Genomic DNA, 24629 nt, shown 5'->3' with positions numbered 1-24629 from the left:
GGGTCATGCTGTTTCTTGAACGAGGGAGTGTATTTATTCTACAAGGTTAAAACAACAGGAGTGAGTGGGGCCGGGGAAGAAGGATCCCAAACACCAGACCCGCTCCGAGGATTTAAAGGGGAGGAAAGCGGGGGAAGTTCTCCGGGCCGCCGGGCGGGGGCAGGGCGCCGAGAGCGCGCGCGCCCGAGACAGCGGGGCCCGGGGCCTGCGGACCGACCGCGGCTCCCCCGACGCCCTCCGCCGGGGCTCCCGCCCGCCCAGCGCTCCCCGGCCGCCGCCGAGCTCCGAGTCTAGACGGGCGGGCGCTCGCCGACGTCGCGCTGACGTCACGCGCGTGCTGACGTCGCCGGCGGCCGCGGCCTCTGAAGCGGGCTGGGTGTCGGGGGGCGCCGAGTTTGACTAGTTTGGGGGCCGCTGGGCGCCTGGCGCCGCTCCTGCCGCCCGCTGCGCCCCGCCAGCCGCGCCTCGGCCCGACCCAGCGCGTCCCGCCCGCTCCCCCCGGGGGGACCCGCCCTGGCGGCTGGGCGGCTCTCGGCGAAAGTTGGCCCCTGGCGGGCGGGCGGCCGGGCGGGCGGGCGGCCGCGGCCATGGAGCCGCGCAGCATGGAGTACTTCAGCGCCCAGGTGCAGCAGAAGGACGTCGGCGGCCGCCAGCAGGTCGGCCAGGAGCTGCTGCTCTACCTCGGCGTCCCCGGCGCCATCCCGGACCTGGAGGAGGACCTGGGGAGCCTGGGCAAGACGATCGACGCGCTCACCGGCTGGGTGGGCTCGAGCAACTACCGGGTAAGCGGCGGCGGCGGCGCGGCCGGGCCGGGCACGCCCTCCCCGGCCGGCCCTTTAATTCCGGGCTTGCGGGTCCGGCCCGGCGAGCCCCTCGGGTGCGCCCGGCCCCGCGGAACCAGCCCGGAAAGGGGAAACCCGCGGACCCGCGGGACCCGCGGCGGGCCCGCCTCTGCGGGACGCGAGCTGGGGGCTTGCTTCCCACCGCGGTCGGGTTTTTACATAATTGGGAACAATGACAGACTCGGCGAGTCCCTGACACGGTGCCTCGCGATTGGCATTAGGATTAGGACACGGCGTTTAATCATTAATTAAAAAAAAAATCAGTGATGGTTTACGTACACCAAGGGCTCGAAGGTTTCTTCCGTTTGTATGTAAACACTGCCTAGACCAAGACGTAGGACGTTGGAGTACAGTTTTTTAAAAAGACGTGTCAAGTTAATCCCTCTTTAATAAGTGATTTTTATCCTTAATTCCTGTTTCTTTTTTTTTTTCTTCCTTTCGTACGTTTTGTGTCTGGAAGGTTGTGCTGTTCATCTCCAAAGGCATCTTTTTAGAGCTTAATCGGGTGCCGTTAAATCTAATAAAAAGATGCTGACCCCGGGGCGTTACCTTACTTGCTTTTTATTTGTTGTCGACCGGAAGGAATTGGAGGCTCTCTTGTCATTTCGTTTTCACGCAGTTGAGGACTGGCTCGGATTTGAAACCGTGTCCTGGCGGGGTAGCCGATGCGGAGGAGCGTGGGGTGCAGGAGGGATTGAGTGCGTCCGATGAGCTGGTAGTAGGCAGGCTGTAATGTAGCCCCTTTGGGAGACCAGGTAAATAGTGCGGGATTAGCCTGTACGGTCGTTTTTTGCAGTTACTTTTCTTTCTAGTCTTCTGGTGGCAGTGTTGCTTTAAAATACTAGTCCAAACCTCCCGTGGAGGACGGGAAGTGATTCTTCTTAGTAATGTATCTTAGAACCCAGTGAATGGGCTGTACTGTGAAAACTCGTCATAGAGAAGAAAGGCATACTCTGTGGAGTAATTATGAAGACTTAATGGCGAAATTTATGTGAGTTTTGGAAGGGATTGACTTTTACAGGATAATAAGTAGTTTGAAAATTACCACCTTGATGCTTCATTACATTCTCTCTCTCTCTTTTAAACTTTGGGGTAAGTTTATATTTAATAATATATCACTAGTGTTTGGGGATTATTTTTATTTCTTTGGAAGAAACAAGCTAAATTGACTTATGCTGTAAGAAGGGCATATAAACACTAAGTTGATTTTATGTTGCGGCATAGGCTAACAGAAAATCAATTCTGGTCATGTTAGGGAACTGGAACTCAGTTCAAAGACCAGACATGGTTGTTACAAGGCCGTTTTATTTATTTGCAGCAAGTAAAGGAGATGGGATTCATGTCCGAAGCTCTGTCTCTCAGAAGGGAGGCTTAGCCATTGCTTATATACAATTGTTTGGTCATTTACACGTTCATTTCTTCTTTGCAATTGGCTGCACTTATCCCTGTTGAGTTCCCGTCAAACTCATTCAGTTTACAGCTGCACCTGCAAAAATACTATGCTACACTTTAACATTTAACAAGAATAACATTTAATAATAACATTTAGAACTTCTCAGACCTTGAGACCCCTGTCCTATCCAGCAGTAATGCTCACTCCCCATCTCAAGTTCTGGCTATGGGTCATTTCACTCTTCATCTGTACCATCAGTGAGCGGCAGTTGAGCAGTCACATCTCTTGAAACCTTCTTGGCTTCCATAATACCGCAGTAGCCCAATTTTTCTTTAAGTCTCTATGCATTACTTCACTCAAGTGCTGTATTTTTCCTTTAACTGGTCCTTAATAGTTAGAATCCATCAAGCATCTGACCCAAGTTCTCACCTCTTACTATACATTCTCTCCGTGCTTCTCACTAGATACTATAGCTTGAGGCAATTTCAGAAGAGAACTGCCACAGGCTCCCACAATCCTATCTACACACTTCCTTGTAGCCATGTCCATATCCTGTATATTCTCCTTCTCAGTTATAGTGAATGAATTGTCTATCTTTCTTATACCAATCTCTCCACATGAGTATTAAATCCTATGCCCTCTTGCCTACTCAGAGACATTAATTCATCAGTTCTGCTTTCTCTTTCCAGAATCATTAGTTTTCTCTTTTCTTTGGAATGCTGTATAGAAGCTTTTCTGACATTGTTAGAGAGAAGACATTCTAACTCGTTTGTTATTTAGGTTTCATAAACTTAGTTACCAAACTAGGTCATCATTTTTTACTTACGATAAAATAAAATCTTTAACTCTTAGAAAAATCGTATCAGAATTTTTTGAACATGTACACAAATAGACAGTTGTACTTAAATTTTAAATTACGCTGAACAAAATAAAGTTTTTCTTTGGATTTGCTGGCACCTCACAATTTGAGTGTCTTAATAACTGTCATTACTTCAGTGAGTTTGATTGACTGTATACTATATGCTGGGTATTCCAGATACTGATGATCCAGCTGTGGACAAGACTGACAATATTCACTCACCCTCGTTTGGCTATTTATTGAGGACCTACCATGGGCAGGCACTCAGTCTTCTAGGCCCTTCCGATACAATAGGGGGAAAAATGACAGAAATCCTCGCCTTTATGGATTTAGAGTCTAGTGAGGGAGAAGAATAAACAAGATAAATAACTGAAATCCAAATGTTAGATGGTGATATTTACTTTGGAGAAAAGCAATGAAGGGGATAGGGAGTGTTGGGCAGGATGCAAGTGTTAGAATTTTGAGTAGCTGGACACTGAAGACCTCATGAGGGTGATTTCAGTGAGATTGGAGAGTGAGATCCCTGCTGTCATGGAGATCCAGTCAGAAAGAGGAAGGTAGATAGGTATACAGATTAGGCAATTTCAGGTGACAAGTGCTTCTGAATCAGTGATGTGAAAGAAGGAGGGTGCGGCGAGACTATTTTGTGTAGTTGGGGAAGTGAGGTGAAATTTGACTGTAGACATGAAAGAAATGCAGGAGTGAAGAATGATTTAGGCAGAGGAAACTGCAAATGCAGAGGCCCTAGTTCCATTGAACATAAAGACCAGCATGGCTCCAGTTTACAAGTGAGTGAGATGTTAAGAAAGATGAAGTTGGCAAGGCAGGTGGAAAGAGACATGTAGGGCTTTTTTCTAAATCAATGGAGAGTTATGTAGAGGGGTGGCTTTGTGGAGAGTGGACTCTGTGAAGGAGCAACAGTAGAATCAGGGAGATGATGGTGGCTCAGGCTGGTTTGGTCACGTTGGCAATCTGAGACGTGGCAGATTTGGGATATGATTTGGAGGTAGAGCCGACAGTACCTCCCGTTGGAATGAGTGTGAAGGTTGAGAGAGGAATTAGGGATAATTGCTTTGCTTGGGCACCAATAGAGGGTGCTGTTTACTGAAATGGAGAAGATTAAGAGTAAGTTGGGTAAAGTAAGTATAATATCTGGTTTGACTATGTTAGGTCTGAGAAGGTTGTTTAACACCCAAGTTGAAATTTAAATAGACAATTTGGGTCAAGTTTAGTGGAGAGTTCGAATTGGAGATTAAAAATATGGAAATAGGTATCTATATAATATACTCCAGCATTTCACTTTTGCTAAGGACAGTCCTGTGATTTCAGGAGTCCCCAAATTTTAAAATGCTATTATGACAATGAAATGTCCTTTTAAAGTGCAGTTAAATACAATTACCACCATTTAAAGAGTCCTAAGTATCAGGCACTGTCTCAAAGTTGCTTATTTGCGTTACCTCATTTTAATCTTTAAGATGGCTTTAGAAAGTCAGTACTATTATTTTCCTCATTTTATAGAAAAGACATATTTTGCTTTAGGTCACAGACCCGATAAATTGTTGGAGTGCTTAAACTTAGGGAGAGAGAGAAACGTTGAGATGAGAGGGATACATTGACTGGTTGCTTCCCACACGCGCCCTGACCTGGGGTGGGGAGTGAATCCGTGACCCTTGGGTGCACAGGCTGATGCTCTAACCACTGAGCAACACTGGCCAGGGCTCAGCTTTTGCTTTTTATAGGACAAGAGTATGGGATTTGTGCCTTTCTTGCAGAGTAGTTGCTCCCTTCCTGCGAGACTTGTACCACTTTCTCCAATCTCCTGCCCGGTCCTCAGTCTTAATTATCAGTGTCTAGTGGAGGCTTGTGGAGAAAGAGCCTGCAAGTAGGTGTAGACTCTCCTTGTGTCTGGCTTCTAGGGTTTCTGTATTTTTATGCTAGCCCACAGTCACCTATTAACTGAGTTAAATGTAGCTGAATTCTTCTTACCCAGTTGTACAGCCACTTTCTTTTTTTTCTGTCCTCTGCTACATATGATCTACTGCTTATGTGCCATCTCTTCTTGGGGACATCTGTCTTTCCTTAGATTTCAGGCTAGTTGATTCTACAACCTAAGCTTTCTGATGGATTCAAGAATGGTTATGGTTTTGTAGGTTATTTGGCTTTTTCTTGTTACAGTGGGAGTGATTTTTTCCAGTTTCTTCATCCTAGACAGAAGCTGAAATTCCTCTCTGATTAGAAGTACTCTTAATTTTTAACTGTTTTATGTTGGAAACATTTCAATATTATAGGAAAGTTCTAGGTATACCCAGTGGACTTCTGTGTACTCTTCACCTAATTTACCAGTTACTAACATTTTGCCAAACATGTTTTATTACTATCTTCCTGCGTATTTACACATTTTTATTATTATTATTGAACCATTTGAGAATTGGGTGCCCTAACCTCATGACTCTTCATCCCTGAATACTTCAATTTCCTTATATTTTTGAAAACTTGGTGATCTATTATATGAAAGTCTTTGTATGTCAACAATTATATACTGAATTAAAGTATGCATAGGTAATTTGTATTCATTGAAATTTTTTTCTGTCTGCAGATATCATTAATGGGATTGGAAATTTTAAGTGCCTTTGTGGACAGATTGTCAACACGATTTAAGTCCTATGTAGCAATGGGTAAGTTAACTGTTTATTTAAAAATCATTGCAGGTTTTGACATACTGATTTTTTTTCATAATTTTTATTTAACGGAATTGGTTATCTGTAAATGTAAAAGTGTGATTTTATACAACTTGGAGATCTGCTACTTTGCATTATAGTTTACCCAGACATAAAAGATTTTAAGCATATTCAAATACATAATTATATTCTCTTTGAGACAAAGAAACAAAAGTAAGAAACTTACTAAATAGAGTGCTAATAGATTTTTACTTTATATTTTCAAATTTTTTACTATATTTTTACTCTTTTTGTAACATATTAAAATTTATAATATAACTTACAGCACTACTTTTCAAACTTTCTGTGGTGAAGGACTAGTTCTTTCATTGCTAGTTTGTTGCAGACCAATATTTTATAAAATGCAATAAAAATAAGTTATAACAAAATGAAATGAAAAAATACAAGACCCAATTTTTTATTATTAGATTCAACAAATATAAAATTACTTTAGTCAGATTGTTTCAAAAACTTTATTTTATAAACACACTCAATTTTTCTTACCACAAATAGTTTGTAGACTTGTCCTGGGCTACCAGCCATACTTTGAGCAGCACTTACTTACAGTGTGTTTGCAAAGAAGAGCATTATACCAGTACAATGCTCTTCTTTGTGTAGTAGTTAGGATTACAGAGTTGGCTCTGACCTATTTTCTAAACCTGAGTGACCTTCATGTGCCTTTGGAATGCTTTGGGGAGTGGATTTGGTTCCTATTATATAGAAACATTTAAGGGTAACCTCAGATGTTTGTTAATTTCTTTTATGGATTAAGTTAATGCCACATAATGTGTCATCACACTTATTTTTTAATTATCTTTGGTCAGCTTTTTTTTCATATTTGGTATGCCACCAAATTCTGCCAGTTTCCACTTTTATTTTTATTGTCTAGCTATCCTTTCAACAGAAGCATCTTAGTGAGTTTCCCTATCTTTATTATTCCTTTTTTCCCCCCCAAATATGTTTTTATTGATTTTTTTAGAGAGAGAGGAAGGGAGAGGGAGAGGGAGAGGGAGGAGAGAGAAACATCAATGAGAGAGAAACATCTGTTGGCTGCATTCTGCATGCCCCCTACTGGGGATGGAGCCTGCAACCCAGGCATGTGCCCTGACTAGGAATCGAACTGGTGACCTCTTGGTGCATGGGACGACTCAACCAACTGAGCCACACCAGCTGGGCTTTATTATTCCTTTTTAAATCAGTGCCTGGTTCCAGTCCATTCTTTGTGTGAATATCTTCTGAAAAGATGATTTTTTTACTGTGGCAGTCTCCTGCTTAAAATTCTAAGATAGGTGTTTAAAGCTTTGCTCTATGAACGTGTTTACTTATGTATTTTCTTAAAACATTTTGAATCAGTGTTTAACATTAGGAAGTTTTACACAAAAATGCGTATTTATGGCTTGTCTTGAAAAATTGGCAACTCTGACCTTGCACACCCACATGTAATTATTGGCTAATGCTGTGTTGTAGTTTCTCTTTTGTCTGGATCATGAGCTTTTCAGTTCCTAAGTCCTTCCCATCTCTTGTCTCCTCAAAACTGAAAATGTTAGTTTTAATATAGCATGGTTGGAATACTGCAGTTCTTAGACCAGGCTCATTTTCTGCATCCCATACCTCTCTGACTGTAGGTGTTCATGTTTATGACCCCTGCCCTTTAGTAGCTCCCTATTATTAGTTGTTACAGACAGTATTTAGACTTGAGAGTAATTCTAGGTATTACATATGTCACTTATTTTTCAGATGCAAAGAGGACTGGATGGGGTTTAACGCACCGACTGCTCACATTGAGGCAGTGGGAGTACTGGGACCAGAATCCTAGTTTGTTGCCTCCCAGGACTGTCCTGCTTTCAGAATTTACATCTGTTTTGCTCTCCTTGGTGTTCCTGTGCACTCAGCATGTGTGCCTCTTCTCCATCTCAGTAGCTTTATCTTTTTGTGATCTTCAGCAAGTACTTTCCCCGCCTCGCTGAGGAGCTTGCTCACTCTCGGTAGTCTGGCGGATCTTGTTCCTGCCTCTGCTGTGCTGTTCTCTTTTCAAAATCCTGTCCTCTCCGTGGCCCACACTCTTTCTTTTAAAGACTCACTTTAGGCTGCATCACCAGGGAGCTTTCGGTTTAACCTCCTCCTGTGCCGAATTTTTCTGCATCCTGGGATTCTTATACCCACCCATAAATACTTAATAAATAAAAAGTTGCTTTAAGCTGGTTAGTGTTTTTCATATGTATTTTCCACATATCTACATATTCTTATATGTATATTTTTAGAACCTTTTAATCTCCTATCCTGTTGGGTTAATATCACTGTGCATTTGCTGTTAGTCATCATCGTTTTCACTTTGAACCCTAGTTAGACTCATCATTGTCCTCAGTGAAGGTAGAACTCGTTATTACTTGAAAGTCTATGTCGAAATAGGAAACTTCCATCACAACGTGGCTGTCATTTACTGAACGCCTAATTTTTACCAATTTATCGGCCTTATCTACCTCGCATATACGAAAGATTATGCTCCATTATTTCTAATTTGTATGATACCTCTGCAAGACTGGTAGTGTATCTGTGTACTCTTAAAGAGATATTAAAACCAAGAGGTCCAGGGTTAGCTTTCTTGTTTTACCCTGTTTTAGATCTTAGCCAAACAACTTTAAGAGCCTTTCAGTAAAAGAAAGGAGTTGAATTAAGTTATGTACTGAGGCTTTTTGATAATATAATCCTAGGTGTATGTAACTTGATGTGAGTGATACTGTTTTCTTTTGGTGCACTTAGGTTGTTAACTATTGTTACAGATATTTTTAAATCTTTTTACATTAAAAGTGAAGAGATGCTCTAAAAAATTGAGATTCGTGTTCAGCTGTAGACAAAATCCCCAAAAAAGTATGGGCTGCATTAATGTAATTCTTTAATAATCTAGAAAAATAAAATTTTCAAGCAAAAAAATTTACATTTAACACTGATCACCAACCCTGATTTTATGATAACTGAATTCAGTAAAGCATCTCATATTTTACAAATCTTAAAACAGATAGTTTTAATCCAAAATGGTATTGTAGAAAGAGTATGAGAATGGTCAGGATACCTGGTCATCACCTTCACATTGGTAAATGGTTCGCGTCTTGTGCAATGCTAAGAGAATAAAATATGCTAACAACTGTGCTTTAAAATTCTTCTGTGTTTCACTGTCCACATTCCAGTCTATGATGAGTTTATTCATTTGTTTAACAAGTTCTTATTGAGAGCCTACAGGGTGAAACGTTCTGTTGAAGATTCTGATAATTATCTATTGAAATGTTCCTCGTGTTGAACGATAATTCAGTGGTTATTATAGCATATACAGGTCTTGAAGGAAGGCTGCTGACACTTGTGAATGCTTGCTACGGGCTTGGCACAGGTGCTCTTTACCAGTTTTACTTCATCCCCTCACTAGCCACGTGAGGTGTAGACCTGCGTCCCTTCTTAATTCACAGACAAGGAAACTTTGAAGTTCAGAAGAGTTTACTACCTTGCATAATTAACTGACAGAGCTAGGAATAAATCTTATTCTGATCGACTACAAGAGAGTATGTGTTAAAAAGGGATTTTAATGCAAAAATTATGAATTTTTGTCTTTAATGGTTATAATACTAAGTTTAGGTAGTGTGAAATTTTTTTTGTTTTTGTTGTTTATGCTTTATAAAATTTTAGTTTGTTATATTGAAATGAGCCCCTGTTTGAGCAAACAATATTTTTTTGGGGGGGTTCTACCTCTCAGAAATGAAATGTCTATTTTTCCCCCCAGTACTTCCTGTTATGTGATTGTTAACACACACAGACACACACACACACACACACACACACACAAAACATCTCAATCACAAGTAAAATGAAGTAGTTGTGACTAGGACCTAACATTGGGTAGATTATTTAAATCCTGGTGTCATTACTTGCTGTTTGTGTAACCTTGGGCAACGTATTTAATCCCTCTGGGCCCTCTATCAAATGGGCCTATGCTATTTCATAGGATTTTTAGGATTAAATGAGATAATTCAGTGCTTAGTGCATAATTTATCTAACGTGAAGGTTTATTATTGTCCTGGACCGCCTCTCAGAAGCTGTCAGAACCAGAATCCCACTATAGCCAATCCTACAGACACTGATGAGTTTCTCTAGTGTTAACAATACACCTAAGCAAGATGAGAAGGATTTCTATTGTTCCGATTGACAGGTACTTGTGTTGCCTCATGATTAGGCTTATGATTTTTATGGGGAGGACTTTTTGTTTTCTTACACAATCATTTCTTAAATTAAGCTTGGAATTTGGGATGACATCATTCCATTTGGTGTAGTTGGCTTCTCATTCTAGTCGTTTTCTTCCCCAAAAGAATGTAATTTCTTTTTTCCTTGTGTTGTTGATCATTATTGCATCAGCCTTGTTGTTATATTGTAGACGTTGTTACATTGTAGCATATATTTGCATCAAGTTACATATACATTTAATTATATGCATCTATAAATAAAATACAGAAAATATCTTTCTTGATCTCTTCTTTTTCCTTCTCTTGTTGAAACAAGGCCTCAGCCTCCAGTGCCTTAGGGAAAGTAAGGCTATAACTGTAATGTCAAAAGAAACAAAAGAAGTTCATTTTTTTGCTTTTTGAGTATGCAGGATGATAGGGATGACTCTCGGAGCTAACTGTATTATTTTAAATTTTCAGTATTCTGAAGTGAATACTGCTACAGATGTTTATGGATTGAGGAAATAAGAAAAAAAGAAATTAAATAATGTGGTCACACACCACACTAAGTGGTAGGGATAATTGAAGGGATTACAGAAAGATAATTTTGACTATACGATATTTTGCTCTATGAGCTGACTTTAGAACCTGTGCCCTCTGAATTCCAGCCACCCCCTCATCCTGTTCTCTCCACCCCCATCCACAATAGATGTGATTTCTTTGTGCTGCTTTGTTGATTTATAGTTATAAATATCTTTTTCATGAAAACTCTCTAGAAATGGACTCTAACCTGCCTTTCCTCCCTCCTTTCATGGAATAGTGCCAAAGTCTTGGACCTCGTAGAGAAAAACCTCAATTCTAGTGGCCTAGGCTTTTTTGTTTTTATCAGTTAAGGAGTAGGTCATACATGCAGAAGAACATATGTCAGATATGTACAATTTGAAGAGTAATTATAAAACCAACACCTGCCTTGGCCTAGGTCTAGAAACTAGAATTCTGCCAGTTCCTTGGATGTGCCCTCTCCACATTTCCTGAGGTACCCATTGTCATGACCTTATGGATGACAGTGGGATGACCTCTGGGATAACCATTCCCTTGCTGATCTGTAGACTTTGACTTTCTATACATATCTGTAAATGGAATAATAATTAGTTTTGCCTGTTTTTTTTGAACATTATTATTATAAGTGGATGTCATACCGTATGTATTCTTTTAGAACTTGCTTCTCAGTTATTTTTAATTAGACTGATGAATAAAGAAGTGAAAACAATTTGCTTACCTCGTAAGTTTATTTATGGAAACAGCTGCTCTTTGTAATCTTGTAAGATATAGCTTATAATGGCGATGAATTTTAAATATTCTTTCTCTTCTCCCTTTCTCTAGTTATTGTAGCTTTAATAGACAGAATGGGAGATGCCAAAGACAAGGTTCGTGATGAAGCTCAGACTCTGCTATTGAAGTTAATGGATGAAGTAGCACCTCCTATGGTAGGCCTACATTTTAAATTCTGATTTTGCTAATTAATGATGGAATACCAATAAGGATAGATGGGAGTCACAGCAAGGCAGTCCCCAGGGGACATGAAAGCTGCAATTTTGAACAGTGAATTGTTGCTAATGCTTTAAAGAAGTTGAAATTTAAGGTTAACTTTTTGGGATTTTTGCTTTTCTATTTCTTTAATGCTTTTTTAAAAAGCTAACTTGGAGATTTTAGTGATTTGACAGTATACTGATAATATTATTTTGGGGGATTTTCTGGTTTTCCTTACCTGCATTACTATAAAATGGCCAGTGCAAAAGCTTATTTTGAGAAATACTGAATATTAATTTCTGCAACTCTTACAAAGACAGGAAGAAAATTTTTTATTTTAACAGGTAGTTACTAATTGTATAAGGTTTATATGACAGCAACCTGTATTTTGTGAATACAGTAGAAAAATTTGCCCTTATTGGGAGTGTTTTAAAAGGGGCAGAAATAAGTTGACATGTATACAGACATTTAAAGAGTTGTCCATGTTAAGTGGAAAATGATCAGAATTTGCAATGCACGTAATAATATTATGCGTTACTTAAAATACAGTTTAAAAATTATAATATTACATGATTTATTAAAAATCCAGAGAGTATTACATTGTAAAAGTAAGATATTTTCCCAGATTTAATCAAAGTCCTTGTTAATAGTGTGATGGATATCCTTCAACACTTGTTAAGTGGTTCACATTTTAACTTGTTTTCAAGATGCTGTTATCACAAACTACTGTAAGGGACATCCTTGCACATGTATCTTTTAACATAAATATAAGTATACTTAAAGAATAGAGTTCCAGAGATGGTGTTGCTGAGTCAGCTTTTTTGTAAACTTCCACGTTACCTTCTAGAAAGTTGACAGAACTAGTGAGCGAGCAAGAGAAGAGAGAAATATATTAGTAGAACTGAATACAGAGTCCAGGAAAAGGGGTGTGTGTGTGTGTGTGTGTGTGTGTGTGTGTGTGTCCACACTTAAGTTTAGTAAATGGTAAGGGTGGCATTTCCAAATGCGGAGAAAGAATTGAGTGGGACAATTGGCCATATAGTTGGAAAAATAAAGATGGATTCCTTCTTTTAGCAAACTCATGTAATTGTTTTGGATTATTTGTATAGGTTTATCTGTGCTTTTCCAAAAGAATATTATAGTGGGTAGCAATAAAATGACTTGCCCAAATATGTTTCTGTATTTGGATCCAATATTAAAAGAAGAACAGCCTGAATTCTAAAATGTTGAAAAAGCCTATTCCATGTGACAGTCTGTAGTAGTTGCTAGGCAACATTGGACCTTTTAAATGCTTACTGGACTATTGGGCTTATAATGGTAGCATTGTTGTTGAAGATTTCTAAAGCTTAGAACAAATTCTGTGTCCTTGGAAATTTTAAGGTTTTTAAATGTTAGACATAGTTTTTCTGAAAATAATTTAATTCTAAAGTGAAAGATGTCAAATAAAAACTAAAAATGTAATTAAGATATTAAAAATTGAGTGAGAGCAACATCAGTGCAAATTTGGCTTAGAAAAACTTATAGAGTAGTGAACAGTCTAATGGGAAAATTCATTTACCAATAAGATCGGCAGAAAGGTTGAGAACAGATAAAAGATTTTAACATGGGTAACTTAATTTTTTGTTATACATGTTTACTTTTCTTTCAAATAGCACATTTGGGAACAGCTGGCTTCTGGGTTTAAGCACAAGAATTTTCGATCTCGAGAAGGCGTGTGTCTGTGTCTTATTGAAACCTTAAACATGTAAGTTTTATGATTACTGAAAACAGCCACTGTGTTTTTCATTTCTTCTCAAAAAAGCAATATCCATTTCACAAAGCTCAAGGAAAGCTATGGAAATAAATTTTAAGTAGTTTTCAACTAATCTGTGATACAAAAGTTTTAAGTTTATTTGATACCTTTATCTGCTAATTTTTTGTGTACATATTGTTATCGTTCATGTTATTATCAGCTATGAGAAGTGTGTTTTTCTTTAGCAGTTAATAGTTGCTACCCAAAATAGATGGTCATATAGCAAATATGTTGATATAACTTAGGACCTACTTCTGTTTTGGACCCATTTTGGAACTGTTTTTAACTCAGTGGTATTTCACATAGGGTAGCCATTTCCTCACCTAGGCTTTCTAGAACAGTGTGTGTGGTTATGAAAATCATAGTCTGAACAAGACTCCCAGGTAACTAGACAGTGAATCTGGTAGCTGTATGCAGAGCTCTGACAGCATAGATACCACGGGGCTCAGAACTCCAATCTGAAGAAATTGTAAACTGGAGTTTTGTTCTCTTTCTGGATTATGTTTTCAAGTTCTGTGGGACAAGATAGGTAGCATATAGTAGCTTTCAACTTTTCCTGTAATGTTACTTCCTTTTCTCTAACTATACCTTCATTTATTTTCTTTTATTCCTCTATGGTCCTTTCTGCCATCTAGAGCTTGTAAGTGCATTCAGTCTGCACATCTTTTGTGGTTTTTGGCTTTCTTGTCATTTTGCTTTCAACCCATGACCTCATCAGAAATTAATATACATAAATAAAGATTTTATTGGAATGCAAATTTGAGATCCAGAGTCTAAAAAAAACCACTATTTTACAGTAAAATCTCAAATTTTCTTGAGTGATTGCCAGGTTTAAGAGTGCCATTGGTTGAATATTTTGCTCTGTTGGATCTTGTATTGACAGTTTTCATTGTCAGTCATGATTACTCAAGTTTGCATATTTGACATTATTTAGAATTAGTTTCTGCTTGTGTCTCATACCCTTCATGTTTTAATGATGTGTGCCCATGCTCTCTACCATATTTGTCTTATTAATACAGACAAGAAGAAAGTAGAAGGATATTTTGTTTACTGTTTGATTAAAACCAAATTCTCTCTATTTTTTCAAATTATATTTAGTTTTGGAGCTCAACCACTAGTCCTCAGCAAGTTGGTACCACATTTGTGTATCCTACTTGGAGATTCCAACAGTCAGGTAAAATTATATTTACATTCAAACATCGACTAATTTTTTTGGCTGTGCCTTCCTTACTAGTACACTTATTCCATTTTAAAAAGAAAAAGAAGAGAGGGGGTGGAAAGGGTAGTGAAGTTAAGATTTCACCTCATTTTTCCTTTAAAATCCACCAAAGTTAGTTTTGTCTTTTTTGTGTGTTTTTTATAAGAGAACATTTATTTGGTAAATCACAGAGGTAGAAAAAGTAATTCCTGTAAGAAATGGGCTTGGGAAACAAGTCCAAAGTTAGTTTTTAAGAACACATTATATTCACTTAAGTTGCTTAAGTTTGTTAGTTTGGCTAGTATAAAGGATAGATGGGACTTAAAACATAGTTTTTTGTTTTTTTTAAATCCTCACCTGAAGATAAGTTTTTCATTGATTCTAGAGAGAGAAGAAGGGAGAGGATGAGAGAGAGAAACATCCATCAATTGCCTCTCATAGGAGCCCCAACTGGGGATCAAACCCACACTGGGTATGTGCCCTGACTGGGAATTGAACCCTCGACCCTTCTGTGCACAGGATAAGGCTCCAACCAACTGAGCCACACTGTCCAGGGCTGAAGCATAGTTCTTGAGTTTGAAAAATTGAGTAACAAATAACTTGGATTTCCTTCTGTAGTCCTATGTGTTAATTTTGAGAACAGGTTGTCAGCTACCTTTATTTCTGAGTGGTTGCATAACAACAACTTTTTTGTAACAGTCAAAACCCTATTTATAAGAGAATTTGTGCCAGTGGTGTATCACTTGTTAGAAATTTCTTTACCTGAGCTGCGTATACTATAGGCACAATACAGGGTATGTTCTGAATCTCATCCCTTCTGGTAGAATTGAATCTTGGTTATTATCTTTTTGGCACAACTTGGGCATTTGGAATAACCCAGGATAAGGTTTTCCCTGCTTTTAGGCCCTAGGTAGCTTCTCTTGGAGGTTTGTAAAGAGTTCTGTCTTTTCATTTGCTTTTGACAGTGAACTCTGCAGGGGAACTAGAGCTATCTTCTAAATTCCTGTCTTTAGGCCACATTTTTTTCATTTCAGTTGTGATAAAATATATATAACATAAAATTCAACTACATTTTATTTTCTCTCCATATGAATTTGACTGCTCTAGGTACTTTATAAAAGTGGAGTCATACAATATTTGTACTTTTGTATCTAGCATATCTCTTAGAATAATGTCCTCAAGGTTCATTCATGTTGTATCATGTGTCAGAATTTCCTTTCCTTTTTAAGACTGAATAATATTTCATTGTATGTATATACCAGTTTTTTAATCCATTCATTCATGCATGGATATTTGGGTCATCTCCACTTTTTGGATATTTTGAATAATGATATTGTGAACATTGGTGTATAAAATATCTGTTTGAGTTCAGGCCACATTCTTTTTTTTTTTTTTTTTTTAAATATATCTTTATTGATTTCAGAGAGAGGAAAGGAGAGGGAGAGAGAGAGACAGAAACATCAATGATGAGAGAGTCATTGATCGGCTGCAGCCTGCAACCCGGGCATGTGCCCTGACCGGGAATCGAACCCCGATCGCCTGGATCCTAGGTCAATGCTCAACCACTGAGCCACGCCCGGCTGGGCTCAGGCCACATTCCTGAAAGACAATTTTGTTCCAGGAAAATACATTAACTGTGATAATTATTTGTATTAATACTATTATTGGCAGTTCTTTATACAATCTTATTATAAAAAGATGACTTTTTAAAAGCCAAATTAGTAACTTTTATTTACATTTTCTTTAGATTTTTGTAAGACCTTTTACAAGGTTTCTCCAGAGGTTTCTTGGCAGGTCCTCTTGCTTTTTTTGGTTAATGACCTGCCGTAATCTCTTAAGGGGTCAGACATTAAAACCAACTTGGAGCTTCAAGTTTGTCTGTTAGTATGATGTTTCCTTGATGTGAAGTATTTTGTTGTATCTTACATACTTTTTTCAAAATTCTGAATCCTTTGGCAGGTGAGAGATGCTGCAATATTGGCTATAGTGGAGATTTATAGACATGTAGGAGAGAAAGTAAGAGTGGACCTTCCTAAGAGAGGAATTCCTCCTGCTAGGTAAGTCTTGCTAAATTTGTTTAATTTTTTTGCTACTGGTTTTAAAAACTTTAATTTCGTATGTTTTTTTGAAATGGGTTCAATTTTCTGAAACGTTTTAAAATTCAAAATATACAAAAGGATATATAAGTTATCCCTGCTTAAAAAAAAGTTTTTAGATCCTGTAAATTTTTGGATACTGTTTTATTATATACTCACATATTATTTACTTCTTTTGAGAGAAAAATATTGATGTGAGAGAGAAACATTGATTGATTGCCCTCCCGCCCCATGTGCGCCCCGGCCAGATGTCGAACCCTCAACCTAGGTATGTGCTCTGGTCAGGAATCTAATGCGCAACCTTTTAGTGCACAGGATGACGCTCCAACCAACTGAACCACCTGGCCGGGGCGTAGGTAACTATCTTTTGATACCAGGCAGTATGGTCATAATTTGGAAGATGCTTGGGCAAGGATTTAGTAAAAATATTAATCTTTTCATTAATTATTTTTTGCGTACTTGCTGTTGAAAGGTACTATACAACATATAGGCTAACAGAAAGCTGTATAAGAATCAGTCGCTACCTTTAAAACTTAGTCAAAAAGAAAATCCTGAATGGGTAGAGTAGCATCAATCAGATGATTTTATGATGAAACATGGGAAACTGCTCTGCGTAAAAGTTATCTTTTCACAAATATACCTACAAGTGTGTAGAGTGCTACCTATATTTGGCGGTTCTCTCAACTGAAGAGAGATGAGTTTTGTCTTTCCGGTGAGTTCATTGTTAAAGAGAGTTGTGTAGAACTAACTGAATCCCTGGAATTTTTTTTCCCCTCCGGGAAATGGTGAAAAGAATTGTTTCTCATTCAAGTGTATATAAAACAAACACAATTTATTCTTTATTCCCAGATTAGAAACAATATTTGCCAAATTTGATGAAATGCAAAATTCAGGTGGTATGATTTTGAGTGTCTGCAAAGGTAAGAATAATTAAGTTTTTCCAGTTCTTAAACATTTCTAAGATTATTAATAAACTTTTAGACACTAAAGTATGTTTTCAAGTCAACTGTTATATCAGATTTGATTTTGTGACTTAAAACTTAGTTAGGATCTAATAAAGTCTTTGCATCCTGCTGGTCATTATATATTTTCTGACTCTTGGAGTAAGTGAAAATTTAATAATGGTTGTACTCAATTGTGTAAAGTGATCCTGTTCTTTTGCCTATTTTTTGTATCTTCTGGGTTGAAGATATGATGACCTTCTTGCCCTCCACATTTTATGCATGATATGTGTTTTCCATCCCCAGAGTAATTGCTTTACTTAGCTGTTTTTAGTAGAAATTGTGGGGTTGATGGGCTCTCTTACACCTATGTGTAGACTATCAGTGATGACTGTTGAAGAGACACAGACATAGGAACTTTACCAATGTAATCATCTTTGGCTTCTTACTTAAATAGAGGTTGGAATTCACACAGATTGGGGTTAGTATCTGGTGTTTATTTGATTTTGTAGTTGCTCTACTTTTTATAAGGATATTAGATTGTATTTGGTTTTATGGGTAGCATTTACTTAGACTTCAGTCTTTAATTATTGATTAGCCTTATAAGTAAAGAATATATTCTATTTCTAAAGATAGTATGGGTGGTATTTTACCTAGGAAATTAGGTTCATATTAAAGAAAGTATGATTAATTTAGTGCTATGTAAGTGATGCTGGAGAAAAAATTTGGTGTATGAGTTGTTGAGTTGTGTAGTTAAATAATAGGAAAACTAGTTTCTAATATAATTTAGTGGTTTTTCCCCCTCTGGATTAAACCAAGATTGAGCCTTGTTTTTTTCAGGAAGGCAGATGGAGTGAGAATTTAGTGCTAAAAAGCTTGTGTCTACCCTAATCTAAACTTAGTTCCAGAAGCATAAATTGACTTCAGCACTGCTGATCCTCACCCTGACTGCCAGCTATTTCTCACTCCTTGAATAGAAGGTGTTTTAAGTTAAAGTGCTTGCCCTTATTTTTCCAGCAAGTACCTCTGTCCATTTCCATAGAAACCAGAAACAGCAGGAAGGTGAAGAGTTGTTAAAATTCCTTGAATTAAGACTTCTGTGTTTTCATACCATTTACAGTGCATTCTCATTTGTGTATTCTAGACTTTGTAGTTTCAACTCTAAGAAAAAGAGTATAGTGCATATTATAAACTTAAGATATTATTTGGTGTGGCTTACTTTGAAATTACTGTCATCCTTGTATTTTGTGAGGTTATTTCTCTTACCTTCAAAATAGAAGATCATTTTGTTCCCTATTTTAGCTCATTTCTTCTTTTGTTTATTTCTTCATAAACAAGGAGGCTTGGGGTTAGTATCTACTATTTATTTCTCTTGAGGGAGTCTTCAGAGATTTTTTTGTATTGGAGATTATCTGAATATTGATAAGTATGGTAAAATGTGAATGTTGAAGTCTGTAATATATATATTGTGGTGTAGAAATTGGTCATGATGTTTTTGATAACAATATGTTGTCATTGAAAAATACTTTAATGGCTTGGTTAATAAGGGAGGAGACTGGAAGAGGGAAGCCTGTTTATCATGTTGGCAGCCCCCCACCCTCCTCCTCTCCCTCTATTTTTAAAGAGAGTGGAAGGGAGGGGGGAGAGAGAGAGAGAGAGAGAGAGAGAGAGAGAGAGAGATGTGCCTTTGACCGCAAATCAAACTTGTGACCCTTCAGTGTGAGGGCTGTTGCTCTGACCACTAAGCAACACTGGCCAGGCTTGCTGATGACTCTTAAATGTGTAGTTCTACCCTCATTCAATTTCCCCCTAGGCTTTAGATATGCTAGTCTCTGTGACATTTCCATTTGGATGCCTAATGAGCATTCTAGGCTTAATATGTTCAAAATTTAAACCCTGTTGTTTCTTCCTTTCCTTCAAATCTTTTCTTCCCCCAGTTTACCAGTTTTAGTCACTGGTACCCCCATCAGCTCAGGCTAGAAATTTGAATTGATTCCTAATTAGTCATTTACTGAGTAGTCTAACTAATAGTCATTTGTTCCCCTGAAATATTGATACATCCCAAATTGCTATTTCCATCTCCACTGCTAAAACCCCACTCTAAATCTCCTTTAGTTTTTACCTAGATTACTACAGTAGATTTCTGTTCCATGTTTGCCCCCTGGAATCTGTTTTCTATCTAGAAGTGAGAATGATCTTAAAACGTGAATTAGATAATGTCACAAAACAGTGAAGAGGACAGTTAAAGATTCTGCCTCAGCGAGCCTACATTCTAGTAAGGGAGAAGAGATCATAAACAAGTGAACAAATGGGTATCCAGAGATTACAGTTGGTGATGAAAGAAATACAGTTAGTTACCTTTTGTTTAATGAATTTAATGAAATTAAATTATTTCTAAAATCCTTGCTGCCAAATCAAAAACCATTGAATGAAAATGTTATTTCCACTAATATTATAGTATGTTTCATCTCAACCCCAGATACTTGAATAATTTTCACAGGTAGAAAAATGTATCAGTTGAACACTGAAAACAAATTTTCATAAGTAACAATTTAAGTGCAAAGAATAGTTTGTACCTCAAGTATGTAAAGAAGGCTTATTCAACTCCTTTTGCATTTTTACACAATATTTCCACACAAAATTTTCAGTCCTTTGTTGGCTCATTGTTATTGTACACTCAAACTAAAACTGTAACATAAAAGTAAGAGAACAGGGCTTGGCCAGTGTGGCTCAGTTGGTTGGACATCATCCCATGCACTAAAAGGTTGCCCATTCAGTTTCCAGTGGGGCCACATGCCGGGTTGTGGGCCCTATCCCCGGTAGGGGGCATGCAGGAGGCAGCTAATCCATGTTTCTCTCTCACATCAATGTTTCTCTCCCTTCCTCTCTTAAAAAAAAAACCAACAATACAAAAACCTTTTTTAAAAAAATAATAGAACAGGAAAGTGTTTTAGGTCAAAATAAAGGCTCAACATGAAAACCTATAAAAATAGTTCATGCACATAACAGAGTGAAGGAAGAGCCATTAAAGATACTACCTTTTCTTTCTATCACTCTGTGTACATATGCAAAGCAAATTGTTGTGAATTCACTCAAACATAGCATTTAATTCAGATTTGTTCCATATGATATTCTGTGACTAGAAACTGTTACGGTAAGAAAAATATTTTAAACCATAATGATGAAACATCACACTACTTATATTGATTTAGAGTGTTTTGGAATGAAAAGTCGTTTTGCTTAATACAGACAAAAGCAAAAAACAGAGGATTTGTTGTAAAAGTGGTATGACTTTTTAAGAGTCATTATAGCTAAAAGCCGTCATCTTAAGTCATTAAGTGAAGTAAGTAGGATATGGAGTTGGCAAGTAACTCAGTGATGCCATTTCAGAATAGTGGGGCAAATTTCTCTGAGAGTTGACATATATGAATTGAGCCCTGATAAGGGGAATGAGCTAGTCATGGGATAAATGGTAGGAAAAGCGTTTGGGGCAGAGAAAATGTCACCATAAAGGCTCAGAGGTAGAAAAGGACTTCGTATATTTGAAAAACAGAAGGGAGGCCAAGGGCTGGTTAGAGCCCAGTGAGGCTAGGGCTGGGTTGGAAGAATACACAGTAAATTTGTATCATCTGAGATTTGAACATTTCATTTAGTTTAGAAATAGTGAGAAATGCACAGCATTTTTTGTCTTGCGGGTGTCTCAAGTCTGACTTTAATTCTTGTATTACAAAGTGTAAGTTAGGCAGAACCCCTAAGTGCAATGGCATTAGCTCTGCTAGTAGAAGGAAGCTGGATTTAAAATTAATCAGATTGTGGCTGAAAGGAGGCGACACCAGCCCTGCTGGAAGGAAAAGACTGAAAATTGCAGGCCTGCTATTATAGCAGGGCCTGGTGTCACCATGGAACTTTCCAGACAGTCTCCTACGCTAATCGAGATGTAAACACCAACAGTGTTGGTGGCTCTGACTGCACATCTTTTTCTTTCACTGTGAAAAAAACTGTGAATAATTCTGATTTGTCTAGTGTGTGTGTAGGACCTATTGCAGTCTTGGCGTGTAATCATTGTAAAAAATATTTCCCAGCTTCTCTGTTTGAAACAATTGCTAGGAAAAGAATTGCTCTAGGAGGCTGGCTATAAAATAATGCATAGAAACTAGGCTTTCAAATCACCTTGATATTTGGCTAATTAGAGGTAATAAGGTAACCTACAGTTTAGCTTTTTTAATATGTTTATAACGTACCCTGTGGTGAAAAGCATAGCACTTCTTCTTAGGTTGATTTTAAAAGGTAGCTGTTTGTGACCGTGAGCCCCAGGGCTTTCTCCGAGCTTGACAATGTGCTGATGGTTGTGTAGCTTGGATGGAGGGTGCTCCGTGTCCCTGCAGCTGCGCACTGGCAAGGTTCTGTCTCCACCAGAAGCAAGCTTTGTTCTGCTTGGCCCTGCTGTCCACACACAGAACAGCCTTTGATGGGCTGCCTTTGACGTGATTTGTTTACGGCAGCCAGAAATGCTTCCTGCATAATGAGAGCAGTTAATCATGGAAACTGGGCTATTCCTGTTTGTGCACTTCTAGCAATCTTCTGTTGTAAATATTAAAAGGATGAAAACCTTTTAAAAAGGTGCAAATCAGTTAACCCGTCAGATCATGTGATTGTTACTGATTACATGGATATCTTTAGGGAAGCAGAAAATGATTGCTGAACACATGCCTTGTGTTTTGATGATTGCATTAAAAGTCCCCCAGTGGAATGGCATTTATTGGTTCTCAGAGCTTTTCTTACATTAAATTTGAGTCGGTCAGTACAAGGAGAAACATCATAACCTGTACCTAACTGCCTGTGTGCAGTTAACAAATAATCTTGATCAAGCACTGCTAGGCTCTGCTAAATAGACGAGGGTTTACAGCGAGACCCCAGACTTTTATTTTGAAGTGGAGTAGCAGCTGTTGGCTATTGCGGTGCAGAGCTGCAGCGCGGCCTGGGTCACACAGTGCTCCCGGTGTCTGCAGGCTGCAGGCCGAGCCCAGTGGCGCAGGCACTGAGCTGCATTTATTTGCTGTGCCGTTTGACCTCTTGGTTTGAGAGCGCTCCCTGGACCATCTGAATGGCTATGGGAGATGGTGAGTAAGATTTATTTTTCTTCTTTTGCTTGTGTTATACACTTCCTTTTAAAGTGACGATCATTTGCTCTGTAAGGAATATATTTCTCCCTAAAGAATGAAGGCTGTGTATGTGTGTGCGTCTGTGTGTGTGTGTGTGTGTGTGTGTGTGTACACACTCATGTATGCATGTATGCACGTGTGTGCTTACTTATCATTTGGTATCTTTTTCTACTTGATATGTCTATGTGGGATCTGGCAAGTATAAGGTGACAATTTACCTTACGACCCAAACAAGCCCCACTCAGTCTTTGGTGGTGGATATGAAGAAGCGATATTGGAAGAAACATGGAATATATGCAAAAGCTTTAAAGAGAGAGCATGGCCTTTGGAAGAATGATAGATTTTGGCAGGAAGGTTTGGTTAACTAGCTTGACATCTTTCCTGTTGTATTTGACAACAAGTAGAATTCTGTGCTATAAAGTAGTTAAAGAAGCAAAATGGCTTGCCATGTACAATAGTTCAGTTAATATGCTTGTGATTTGTCAGTGTCCCTAGTAAATAATTCTCTAGAAGATATTTGGTCTTTTACAAGTTCTATATAGGATATTAATTTGATTAAAATTGATTTTGCCAGTGCTTTCTTGTGGTAACAGTAATCTAAAAAATTCCGTGGTGCATTTTAGTTTCCCAAAGCACTTCCATGTACTTAGTATACATTAACTTCTCAGGTACAGGAAACTCTGTGAGGTATACAGAGTATTTTGGTATTTTCATTTCACAGATTGGAAAGCTGAGGCTTGCTGAGGTCGTAAGTCCCAGGCACAGGGAGCAAACTAGAGCCAAATCTGGTGCACTTGTATTGTCCTTCATAACGCTTAATACTTGAGATTTTCTTCCTTTCTTCACTATTAAATCTTTTGTTGAGATGCCTAGAGGTATACTTTCTCATCGCTTCAAAACCAGAGATGTATGAAGGGGAATTTGGGGTCACTCAGAAATGTTTGTGCATTTTTTTCACTGGGTTCTTAAGGAAGACTGACAGTGTTTGGGAGTTTCAGCTCTAAGTTTCAGACTTCCTTGTGACTGTGTAGTGATGTCCCTCTGAGGAGGGCGTCCCCTTGGGACTCTGAGGAATAGGATGTATACTTACTGAATGATGCTAGTAAATGGTCACTTAAACCATACATGCATGTGGATAGAAATAGGATAGCAAGTTTGGTTTTGCGTTTTGTTACGGTTTATTCCAAGAATTTACATATATATATATTTTAAATATATCTTTCTTGATTTCAGAGAGAGGAAAGGAGAGGGAGAGAGAGAGATAGAAACATCAATAATGATGAGAGAGTCATTGATCAAGCCCTCAACCGGGCATGTGTCCTGACCAGGAATCGAACCCTGATCGCCTGGATCCTAGGTCGACGCTCAATCGCTGAGCCACGCCTGGCCGGGCTCCAAGAATTTATATTAAAAAAAGAATTTTTGTAACTGTTCTGTGTGTCCTTATGTAAATAAATAACAATATAATTGTAACTACTAATTTTTAAGGTAAAAGCCATCAAGTTTTTATATATTTAAGGACATTGCCAAGTTCGTTTGTTTAAATCTTAATTTATAGGCAACTCTAAATCATTCATTTGATTTGTGGCATATGCAGATTTTATTTCTTAAATATATAGGTTCACTAACTATCAGCGTATATTTACTTTAGTTTTTCTATTGTCAGGTGGTATGTAAATGCATTCAGACTGTTTAGGAATGTCTTGATTTAAAAAATCAAAGTAGCAACCTCTTATAAAGCTCAGAGGGTAACCTCTCTGTTCATTCTTCAAAATGGAATTTCCTTTATTGTATTTGATTGATAATTAAAGTAATACACCTTTATTAAAAATTTAAAAGTCTACACAATAAACAGTAAAGATATATATACCTCTCTATATTTTGAGACTTATAG

The 24629-nt window shown here is 38.2% G+C and overlaps 1 protein-coding gene across 13 annotated transcripts in view; it reads left to right on the top strand.

The window, feature by feature from the left end:
- Positions 1–375: 375 nt before the first annotated feature.
- The window catches only part of CLASP2 (cytoplasmic linker associated protein 2), a 119722-nt gene continuing 95468 nt past the window's right edge, over positions 376–24629 (top strand). For 4 of the 13 annotated variants that reach the window (XM_081160741.1, XM_081160740.1, XM_081160739.1 and 1 more), the window contains exons 1-7: positions 519–782; positions 5691–5769; positions 11400–11503; positions 13199–13290; positions 14437–14512; positions 16496–16593; positions 17482–17552. In XM_081160741.1, coding sequence (XP_081016867.1) covers positions 588–782; positions 5691–5769; positions 11400–11503; positions 13199–13290; positions 14437–14512; positions 16496–16593; positions 17482–17552 — 715 coding nt within the window. In that variant the 5' untranslated portion in view covers positions 519–587. Of the gene's footprint in view, positions 783–5690; positions 5770–11399; positions 11504–13198; positions 13291–14436; positions 14513–16495; positions 16594–17481; positions 17553–22501; positions 22694–24629 lie in introns of those variants that run through there. The other 9 variants (XM_081160736.1, XM_081160734.1, XM_081160731.1 and 6 more) reach the window with 4 other exon arrangements.

The sequence above is a fragment of the Miniopterus schreibersii genome (genome assembly GCF_964146895.1).
Source record: "Miniopterus schreibersii genome assembly, chromosome: 15".
NCBI lineage: Eukaryota > Metazoa > Chordata > Mammalia > Chiroptera > Miniopteridae > Miniopterus > Miniopterus schreibersii.
The sequence above is the reverse complement of the archived record's forward strand: the minus strand, read 5'-3'. Positions and strand labels throughout refer to the sequence as shown.